The sequence below is a fragment of the Motacilla alba genome, chromosome 2, assembly GCF_015832195.1.
Source record: "Motacilla alba alba isolate MOTALB_02 chromosome 2, Motacilla_alba_V1.0_pri, whole genome shotgun sequence".
NCBI classification, from domain to species: domain Eukaryota; kingdom Metazoa; phylum Chordata; class Aves; order Passeriformes; family Motacillidae; genus Motacilla; species Motacilla alba.
The window spans coordinates 82,158,486-82,170,112 of NC_052017.1; the positions used below are offsets into that span (position 1 = coordinate 82,158,486).

Below are 11,627 nucleotides of genomic sequence, written 5' to 3' on the forward strand. Positions count from 1 at the left end.
ATGCAGTTCCTTGAAGATATTAAGTGCCAATGTTCTCTTTATTATTTTTATTTTTTTATCCAATAACGTTGTTTTGAAGCAGTCCTTTGATTGAACTAGTGCATACACAAAGTATGCACATTACATTTCAATCAGTAAACTTTCTGTGAGCTGCAATTTTTGATGTGAATATATGTATAAATATAGCACAACATTGTCCAGGAAATGTACTATTTGATTAGTGGGGAAGAAAAGCATATGGGCGATTAGATGCTCTTCTTATTCCTCAGAGCTTAGGAAATGCGGCCATGTTTTTCATTTCCTGAGCTTACATTCAGCAAATTTTACTGTGGGAGAGAAGAGTTGGTAAATAGGCTTTGGGAAGAGAGTGATTTGATGAGTTGTTTATGCTGGACCTGCTGTAACTTAAAACAGTGGTTTCAAAGTTTGGTTTTGTTCATTTGAGCAAACTCTTAAACGTTTTAAATGAAAGTACAGTTTGTTTTGTTTTTTTTTTTAAAGCAAATAGAAGTCTGATGATAATGTACTTTCTTTTTCACCCTTCACATAAAAAAGGCTTTCATGGGTCAAACTTGGGACTCCTTGTGACCAAATGCAGGCTCAGCTGTATTTCAACAGGGGCTCTTGTCCTTATTCAAACCTCTGAACCAGGACCTCCAAGGAAAGGGCAGAAGGGAACATTGAGAAGCTACCCTTCCCCAAGTGGCAGCTCCTTTCCTTGATATTCATGAGAATTTTCAGCCTTTGGGCCACTAAATCCACTTCCATTACCACTGCAAGGTTAAAAGAGGACAAGGAAAGCATCGAGGGGACTTCCTCAGTATAGATTTGGTTACACTTTATTTCAGTGTGTGACTGCAGCTTGTGCAGACACATATCTGAAGTCGATTTACATAAACTATTTTTGGACTGCTGGTAGTGTGGCTGTGGGGCTGCAAAACTTCTAAGAACTGAGGAACTGTTTGGATGATTTACCCAGGCTGACCTCCTCTTGGGGGTATTTGTACCAAAAGAAGCCTGAGATCAGATTATACACCTGCTAGCACAGTATTCTCTCTCTGAAAGTGATCAAAAGGGAAAAGTACAGGAACAAGATAAGCACAGGAAGTTACTTTACCACATTACTAAACTACCTTCAGCGGTTTCTTTTTTAGAGGCTTCTTAAGTCAGAAGTGATTTTAGTGGATCCCCACCATGAGTTTTTCTGGTCTCTTATTCAACTCATGTCAAGTTCTGACATCTAGCACATCCCATGTCAACGAGTTGTACATTTTCTCTACATAGGGTAAGGAAAACTGCTTCATCTTACTGACTTAGTATTTCTTTTCCTGAAATGTAACTCTGTCCCCCTGCTCTTGCATGAGAAACACATGAATGAAGAATTGTTTCTTATTTTCATTGCTTAGTCATGATTCTGGGCTCCCTAAAAATACCTCTTGACTGCCTTGTTGCCTTTCTTTCATGATGAAAAGTTTTAGCCTGTTTAGTAATTCCTGGTATGGAAATATTTCCATTCCTTGCTACCTTTTTATGTTCCTTTTGCTCCCTTGTTATCTGAGTGCTGAGATACCTTGAGGAACTATGTAAGTTAGAAGAGTGGACTTGTCGTTTTTGCTAAGATCCTGCTTCGGCAGATGATGCTGTCTTTAAATAGTCAAGTTAATTAGCTTGCAGTCAATTTGAGAATTTATATTTTAGCTTCAGTCTCATGCTGGCATTTTAACAGAAAAAAACACTCAATAAGTTGTACTCCTAGAACCACTAATAAGGTGAAAGTCTAGCATGAACTAGTAGTTTGACTGAGGAAGAGGAGGAAGGATAGAGAGAGGAAAAATATTTCATTTTGTCAGAATATGTGGTTTGGTGTGGTTGTTTATACAATAATAGAAGTGCAGGTGTTGTTAAAGTAACATGGCAGTGCACAATGTGTTCTCTGTTGAATAGTTTTGAAGAAACGAAGAATCTTTTGCAGCAGATGGCTGCTGAATGAGTCTGCTGGCTCAAATTAGGCCATTCTAAAGATAATGTTCTTCCTCTTTAGGTCTTGAACTATCAGGTGCTAAAGGTTTTATCCTAACAGTGCTAATCAAACCAGATTGTGGGTTTCTCTGTAATTCCACTTTGTGTTTCTGAATTAATTGAATTGTCTGAATCAGAGAGGAAAACAGAGTGAAGAAAATGGTCAACTCGGTTTCCATTTCCTCAGTGCACTGCTGAAAGCAGCTTGCTGATTATAGAATGGGGAAATGTTTATTGCTGATCTGCTTACTCTATATGGGGAGCTCTCGTACTAAAATGAAGTATAAAATCAAGGTATAGAAGCATCATAACTTGACTAGCCAAAAGAAGAAAATCTTTTAAAGTTTTTTATTGGTGCCATGCTGGCATTTATGCCAATCACAATTGAGAGGTAAACCAAAGTTGCACAGACTTCTCTGTCTTTGCTAATCAGAATTTTGATTCATTTTCTTTGGAAACTTCATTGCATACAGCAATTTCATTTTATGAGACTGTTGAATGTCTCCATAAACCAGCATTTTTCAAACTGTAATTCAATGGTCGTTGTATAGAAATGCCAAAAAACTGATCAGAATCAATGATCTCTCGTAAAATGTTGCCTCAGGTTAGCTGTCAACTAAATTGAATACCCTTGTTAACTATATCCATCTTTGTAACAACTTTTTTATTGTTGCATGTATTTTTTTCAGGGATGATGCTATGCATTTAAAACATTTAATTAGAGATCTATTTAAAACATAGTAAATCATTGCAAAGCAAATCTGCCAGACACAGCTTTGGATTCCACCTAATTCTGGATCTCTGATGAATCAGCACTGTTTGTCTGTCAGGCTACACTTTCCAGTAAATATTTAGTACCCTGCTGTCTGGACTCAATACAATTTAGTTCATGAAACATCCTTCAGGAACCAACAGACAGGACACTGCATCAGCATGTTTCTTACTCCAGTTCAAGCAGTTCAGTGGTTGCATTTGAGTACAATGAAAATACACCAAAGAAATGAACCCAACTGAATAAAAAACCCAACAACAACAACAACAAAAAAACCAACAAAAAACAAAAAAACTCAAAAAACTCCACAACCAACCAAAGGCTAAAAAGCCCTACTCTGATTTATCTGTGATGGGGTTTTTCATTTTTATGCAGGAGCTGCCACTGTTTTGTACTACATAAAAAGTTAGGATTTTTGTTTGAGATCCTTGGAAATTGTATTTTGAATTCATGTGAAGTTCTTAATAGAATCAAATCTGCAGACTATTTTTTTTTCATTGTGGAAACTTGCATAGCTCTTAAATGAATGCCGATTGTTCCTTTATAACAACAGAGTTTCTGACTCAATGCAAAATAAAAGTTAAAGCCATTTAAGTATATAGCCATTGCTATATACTTAATATAGTTGAAGAACATGTGTTTCATATGGAAAATTTTGCTGGGAATCATTCATGCATTGGTTAAACTGGACATATATCTCAGTATAGTTCTTTCTATCTTTTTTTACCTTTTGATTGAATCTGTAGACATTTTTTAATGTATTGAACTAGGGCAGTATTGTAGAGTGTGCTGTGATATATCCTCTGCTTTGATGGCATGAAAATGTGCCTCTCACCAGTCAGACCCAATTAAGCCAGCTGCTGCCCTGAATCATGAACAGGAAAGACATGAGAGAGGAGGATTTTGGCACAAGGGCATTTTACAGAGGTAATCACTAGGAACCAAACCACTGGAATAAAGGATTTGGCAATGAGCAATTGCCACGCTGGAGAAGAAAGAAAAGGGAGTTATGCTGGAATATGAAGGATGTGGGACTGGCGGTGAGTGGAAAGATAGAGGACGTGACATATTTCTGAGGAGATGTGGGCAGTGCTGCCCAAGCTCGCTGTCCCTCTTTCAGCTCTGCCTTTCCCTTGCTTACTGGCAACAGGGAAGGGCAGTGGCAGCAGAAAGCTCTCCTGATGTGACTCCTGCTGGTGTTTTCCCCCAGTAATTAACTAAGAAGGAGAACCCAAAGGAAAGAGGACATGTGGCTGCAAAGGAGGGAAAGGGTGCAGCGCAGTGCCTTTTTGTCCCATGTCTCTGCTGAGCTCTGTCTGTGCACCCCTGTCTGGGGACTGTTGCAACACAACCTCCATTGCTTAAGAAATGGGCATAAGAACATAGTTGTCATTTCAATATTCACTGGTTTATTGCAACTTTCCCAAATAACCATCAGCAGTGAGTAAAGCTAATAAAAAAGATAATGTTGGTGAGATTGCCTGTACTTAAATTTTATCAAACTTGTGTTGAGAAAGAGAAGTTCATTTCCTAAATTATTCTGAGAGAGATTGCATGGTCATAGAAGTCAAAGAAAATTTGTTAACTTTGCCATCTTCTTAAATATCCCTACACTTGCCTTTGCAAATCTTTAAAACATCATTGTACTCGCACTGCTGAAATTTTCTTCTGAAGGTGCAGCTTTGTTAGCAGATTTGAAAAATAGTGCTACATGCTCATTTTTCTCATTAGAAAAGTTGAGGGATTTTTTTTTTCTTTTTCTGTATATGTGATAGGTAATCTTCATAGTTTTATACTGACCACACAAAGCAATATAGCAATCAAAGCATAGTTAACAAGAGTTCAGGTATATGAAGTAGTGAAACACACTAGTAACTAAGATTAGGCATAACATGTTTCTTGTTTCTGTTATTTTTAATTTTAAGACTTTCTCATTGAAGTTCTGTTGTTCAATAGCATTATAGTAAAATCACAGTGATAATGCAGTAGGCATGCCTGATATTTGATGTAATTGTAGGAAAATCAATTGAACTAAATGTTCTCCTTGTCTTCATGGTGTCCTCATGGATTTATGTTTCTGTGTCTCATTCCCAGGTTTGGAGAGGGTTATTCTGTCAAGGTTTGGCTTAGCAAAGAAATAAGTTATGGAAGAATGATTTTGGACTGTCTACAAATGCATTTTCCTGGAACACAGTTTAAGGTACAGGTAAAACTCCATGTTGTAGTGTATGGCAGGATTAATTTGGGGCTTTAAGAACAGTATGCACATGTTTGGATATTTACATGTTTGGATATATTTATCTTCTTGGGAGAAGTACATATTAATATTACTTTTATTTTTCTATTAAGCAATTCATAAAAATTTGACTTGTGGTGTTGATTGAATCAACTCCAAACAGGCATTTAGGCAATGTAAATAAAAAAGCCTTTTCTCTGACTGAAAACTTCCTTTAGCTTTTATTATTGAAGTTGAACTCAAATCTGTGTTCACCTGAAGTAGAACTACAGTGCAGTCACTAAGAGTATTTGTTTTGATTACTTTCAAAGACAAGAGTTGATATCTCTCAGCCTTTACTGAGATTCTTTGATTGAATTCAAAGCCTTATGAAAGACTTATAGCAATTACATTTCAATAAACACTCTCAAATGCTTTTACTTTAACTGTGTTTAGGAAAAGGATCATGGGAAACAATATCTATCTTAGACATGAACCTCTTTGTGGGTGTAAGTCTGTATTGAGCTCAGACAGCTGTGTGTCTGTGTATGTTCAGCCTTTTCCCAGACCGCATTGTAACAGCACTAGTCTGTTAGATTCAAATTGCCCTAAAGTTTTATATCTTTTATGAGATTAACAAGCCATCACCTCACAAAATCTGTACTCTCAGTATGAGCTGCTCTTTGTGCTATGAATGTAGACAAAATATGTTATTTTTAAAAGCTCATATTTTCCAGATTAATCTGCAATAAGAGCTTATTGAAAGTAGGCTGACTGCAAGCAAGTGTAACTTCATCACAAAGTATGTTCACTTTCATCTGTTTTTATAATTTTTCCTTGTTTTCAGGGACAACATCTTAACCTGCTCGAGTACCATGTACCAAGAAGTCAGGGATGTTTAGCAGAGCTCTTCAGAGTCCTAGAGAATCACAAAGCTTTTCTCCAAATCAAACACTACTCCATCAGCCAAACCACATTAGAGCAGGTATTTTATCATTTCTCTTTCTTTTCTTTCCCTGCACCCATGCTTTTTTCTTTTTTCTTTTTTTTTTTTTTTTTTGTCTAAATGTGCTGTGTGTTGTAGTTATTGATGTACTAGAATATTCTATCATTTGCTGGGCTCCCCAAATGTACGCGATACTCCAGCAGTTCCAAGCCATCTCAGGTCACATGGTGATTCTATGTCCCACACTGCTTTTACGCTGGAGGTGAGCATAGTAAAAGCATCACAGCAAGCCACATGCTTGTGGTGGTGCACAAACATAATCTGTACTTAGATGGATCTGGAGATGTGTGGGACAACAAGGTGGGACTGTGAACCGCCACCTCCACAATCCAAAAGTTGGGATCTTACCAATGTCCTTGAAAAGGCTGAACTGGTCTCTGTAAATCATGGTAAACCTTAGACCTTCAGAACATTTTCCTGTGAGAATTTTAAACATACAAACAGACAGAAGAGACCCAGCTGCAAAAGACCGTGAAATCTTATTGTGAGAAAAAGAAGAACACAATGATGGCAAGCATGGGATTGCTGAGTGATTGTGATGTGTTGCATCATCTTCATGTGCAACTGCTTGTTATTCATTCTGCAAACTGAGAGGCACATCCAGTCAAAATATTAATTTTCTGTGATTGATGGTGTGAATTTGTTCCTTTTTCCCATGAGCAATTCATTATTGAAGTATTCTCTGTGCTGGTCTACTAACTACTTGTAAATGATCTATTCACCGAGTGACTGCATATAAGTTAGTTTCAGCCTGTTTCTTCAGGCATTGTTCACTCAGGTTTACTTCCTCTCCATTTTTCATGGCGATGCATCACCTCAGTCACCTACCACCGCTTCTTCTCCCAGACTGTCAGTTTTAAGCAGGAAAATACTTCTTCACAGTAACAAACAAACTTTAAATGCACCCCAAGTTTGCTTGCATATGAAGTGGATCATTTGAATATAAAAGAGCCGTGTTCCCCTCCACATGCCTTACTGTGAAATAGCTGTGTGGTTAAAAATGAAACAAGCCTTTATGTAGTAAGATCTGTGTTTAAAAAAACCCAAACCAATTCAAGGAGACACATTAGTTTTTGAATCAGAAGTGTACTTTCACCTTGAAATATTTGCACCCTCTGTGCAAATTATTACCCTCTGTAATATTTATTGGCAGAAACAACAGACTCAGATTCTTTAGGAATGCCATTCAAAGACAATTAAATCCATTGTTTCATATTTACTTGTGCATAAAATGCATCTTTTTTATCCTGGTAACTTCTTTTACCATAATTTTTATCATTTATCAACCCCTGTCTTAGCTGGAGAGGGGAAGAGGGATTATTTCTAGAGGCTATAAAACATGTTTTTAGAGGTGTTCCCTCAACATGAGTTATTAATCATTTTCTCAAAAAAAGCTAAGGAGAGCAGCTAAGAAATGCCACCACCTATATCCCTAAAGTCTGAATTCAAGTACTTTTATTTTGAAAATCCTACTTTTTATCATGTCTTGCAGGTGTTCATTAATTTTGTGACACAGCAACAAGGAGTCTCGCATTCTTCTCAAGGATCTCCTGCTGTTCATCATGATCATCTCCCAGTCTAGGCTCAGAACAGGATACAGTTTCAACATAACATATGTGTGTGTGTGTTTGCATAGGTGTACACACAAGCTACATGCAATAACTTCTCAACTGTGAACAACTTGTGTATGAGAAATAAATAGTAGAAGCAGAGGTGAGTTTTCATCTGTAGGCCAGAAGGAATGGTACCAGGTCTCGGTTAAGCAAGAAACTGATTATGTGGACCAAAAAATCCACCAAAAAGTAAGGTTTTCTTAATTTTACTGGAATTTTAAAACACAGGTGGCCTAATTAATGCAGAAAAAAAAAAAAGGCTGATCTGAAATGTCAGTGTGTAGTAGATTTTTTTTTGATGGTAGCTCTGCATTCATTTGACTATAGTATTCTCTTGCATGAACACTTAATATCTAATTTTTACATGATAAGGCAAGAAAAAACAATTGAATGGTAGCAATAGCTTGGCTATCACCCAGTATTTTTATTTAATCACATAAATTGAGAGCCTTTCAATTTCTCTGTTAATTCAGTTCTGTGTTGTAACAAGCTAAATTAACCTTTTTCTTGTATAAAGGATGTACTGCATTCCATAAGGCTTTATGTTAAAGAGGTTATTAGTGTACTAGCCTAGTCTGCCTCCCAGTTATTTTAAGTAAATTTAACAAGTTTTTATAAATCATACTTGACAGTGAGCCGAAGCCTGCGGGTTGCTGCTGGAAGTATTCTCAAGTACCTTTTTAATGACCTAGTTTGTTTTTCTCTTCTTTTTGTTTCCTTTTTCTTCAAAAAGAATGTCAAAATGCTGTTTAATGGGAATGCTAAAGGAGAATAAGATAAAAATTCAGACTGTGATCAATAAACTTCTCAATAAATATATTATGATGCTAGATACTCAGACAAGGCCACAGTTTTCAGCCTGTACTTGTGTAAAATAAGTGAACATTTAATGGATAAAAACTCCTTGTATATTGTGCTTGGAGAAAAAACGTGTGAATTTTTTTTTTTTTGTGAGAATTGACTGCCTCATCCAGCACAAATCTTTGAAGCTTCTATGAAATTAGCTCATGTCATTTAATTGGACTACACTGTCAAATAGCTGGAATTGTAGAGCCAGTGACTTAGAAGTTATTTGCTGCTGTTATATGATTTTGGGTGGGCAGTGGTGAGGGAAGTTCATTTTGAGATGGGAGAATTTGATTTTAAATGGCCAATATTGCAGAGATGCTGCTATAATACCCTGCTGTACAATGATAAAATATAAAAAAAAAATATATATATTTCTGTTTTATGCTTTACAAGCTGACTCAGAAGACTTCATTGAGGCTTGATTTGTTCATGTTGCTTTGGCCCATTGTAGTTTTTTAAAATCAGGAATTCAGGTTGCCTATTTAAAAAGATGAAATTAGATCCTTGAAAAAGAAATAAAATCCTAAATATTTACAGGCTTTTTCTGCATGTGCATATGGGTCAGAGTGAGTGAGTTTATGAAAGTGCTTTATCATTAGAATGGATTGGTATAATAGCAGAACTCTGCCAAGCTACTCAGGACCCAAAGTACCTAGGAACCATTAAACCCCAACAGCCACCATCCTGGCAGAAGTGCCAGAGCACAATGGGATGTCCATATTTGATGTGAAAAGAGTTATCTTTAATTTCTTCATGAGGCTGGGAATAGAAGGTTTCTAAGGTCCCCAGTTAGAACAAAAACCAGTTGATTTTACAAAGCAGAGTGTGAGAGAATTAGTGGACATGAAAGAAAAAGGAAGGTAGATGCAGGAAATTTGGGCAAAAATGGAAATACGCCATCATTGAAGTAGCCTGCTTAATTTCAGCACCACAGGATGGAAGAAACTGAGCATTCAAGGAACAGCCAAGGATCTCTGAGCCATAGTCTGAAACCACTCAAAAGAACATTTCTGTAGCTTTTAACTGAAAAAAGTAAAAGGGAAAGTATGGCAGTCATGTGCACAGGGCTTTTGGCTTTTTTCTTTTCTTTTTGTTGGTGTGTCTAGACCTGTAAATCACTGATATTATTACTGATTGTTTTGCTTTGGTTTGTTTGTTTGTTTTAATAAACTAATATCTTTGTCTCAACCACCAAAAGTCCTTTAAAAAAAAGATGAAATGTACTCAAGGAAATTTAAGGATTTGGGAAAGTAGATGGTTCCAACCCTTGCAGTGGAAGGCAGTTGAGCCAAAATATGTGATTTGTATGAAATTGTGATAAGAGCTATTCCTGCTGAGGAAGGGTGTCAGGCAGCTGAATTAATAAAACAGTCCTGCAGTTTGCTTTGACCAAGGAAAGCATAAAAGCACAAAACTCACTGTGGTGAGACTGAAAAATGATAGCCTAGCTGAATGCTCAGATAGGGGAGCTTCTTCAAGTCTTAGCTGTGTAACACTAATTAAATGTCACTTTTTTCTGATTAAAATATGAAAGATTATATTAGTTTAATAGATGAATACAGTAAATAAGGTTTGCTTCAGACTGATGGTTGAGTAAATTCAGTTAACAGTGTTTTTCTTTTTTTAAATTACTTCATATGCATCTCAGGAGACCCAATTTAAATCACACAAGTAGCAAACAATGTCTGTCTACCAATCCTTTATAGGTAAAGAAGGTCAAAATCTAATTGAGTGCCAGTGTACCAGGTTCTGTCTCGGAGGATATTTTTCCTTTCATTAACTTGTGGCATTCTTAATGTATGCAAGTTTTAACAAAAGTATTTTGAAAATTTTTGTTTCATTCATTTGTTTATCAAAATAAATCACTAAACTAGGAATCTGGACAGAAAAGGTCAATTATACATTAATTATGAAAGAATCCTTGCATTCATAATTCATGAAGAAATATCTCTTAACACCACTGGATTTGGAATCAAACACAGCTGAGGATTTTAACAATACTTCTTTTGTGTGATTCTTGTTAGGAAAGTTTCATTTTATTTCAGCTGGAAATTTCTCTGACTGTGAAAACCAGCCCTTCACCCTGAACAATAAACTAGAATTAAGCTCAAAGTTATAAAATCTGCTGAATATCTGAAATACTCAACACTAAAACTGGGAAGATGATAGTCATACTTTTAAGGGAGTATTCTTCTGCCCAAGTCAAAAGAAGGGCTTTGGCCAACCTTTGAGCAGATTGTTTCAGGACCTCTTTTTATTTTCATACAGTAATAGAATGATGTGACCAAAAATAATCAGTAGGTCTGAATTTAACTCAAAGTATCACAAATTCAGTGGGGGGGGGAGGGGGGGGGGGAGTGTGATAGTATTAGTGAACAGGATGTCAAAACTCACAAATTACCTCTTTGAATATGGCTGCATATTAAATTTCTGTACAGATTTTTTTTTTCTTCTGGAAAGAAAGAACTTATTTCTCTGGTTTGGTGTGAAGAGCCCTCTTTTTGATAAATTTTGCCCAGGGTAGTGAAAGATGTATAAGATGATTTTCAGGAAAGAAATTGGGTGCCTTTTCAGCTTGCTTGTCCTTGTGAAATTTGAATCACTGGAGTCTGAAATCACATAAATTTGGAAGCAGAATCGAACTCTTCTGGAACTGCTCAACTCCTAGACCTGTCTAAAACCAATTTAGGTAAGGATATTGCTTTCCTGGTCTTTTCCTAGTAAGTAGTAAAGCTGACACTTTCTTTGATTCAGTTTAATATGATCTAATCTTTTTATGTCACCGCTTTCAATTTTTCTTCCTTAAGAATAGGGAGATCAAAGCTAGCAGCAAAAAGATCTTACTTAGAGTGATTGAGAGCTGACTCGCTGAGACCCACAACGGCTAAAGAGAAAATGTTTCCTGAGTTGTGTATTAGATCCTTACATTACAAGTAGAACTGATGCTGTTGCAGGTGCAATGGGGGTGGGTAGCAGGTACAGAGCAGAAATCACAGCTGTCCCATTCTTGCACAGAAAGAAGCAATCTGCTGCTATCAATGGGCCAGGTACTGCTGAATGTTTTAGCAGATGAGTTCTCCATGCTGAATAATGATATGGGTCACTGAAACAAATCAAAGCATCTTTCTTCTTTATTAAATGTTTCTATCACAT

At 36.5% G+C, this 11,627-nt stretch overlaps 1 protein-coding gene across 4 annotated transcripts in view; it reads left to right on the plus strand.

The window, feature by feature from the left end:
- The window catches only part of ABCA13 (ATP binding cassette subfamily A member 13), a 170,598-nt gene extending 160,259 nt beyond the window's left edge, over positions 1–10,339 (plus strand). For all 4 annotated transcript variants that reach the window (XM_038128757.1, XM_038128758.1, XM_038128761.1 and 1 more), the window contains 3 exons: positions 4,886–4,991; positions 5,854–5,991; positions 7,505–10,339. In XM_038128757.1, coding sequence (XP_037984685.1) covers positions 4,886–4,991; positions 5,854–5,991; positions 7,505–7,594 — 334 coding nt within the window. In that variant the 3' untranslated portion in view covers positions 7,595–10,339. The remainder of the gene's footprint in view (positions 1–4,885; positions 4,992–5,853; positions 5,992–7,504) is intronic.
- Positions 10,340–11,627: the final 1,288 nt, after the last annotated feature.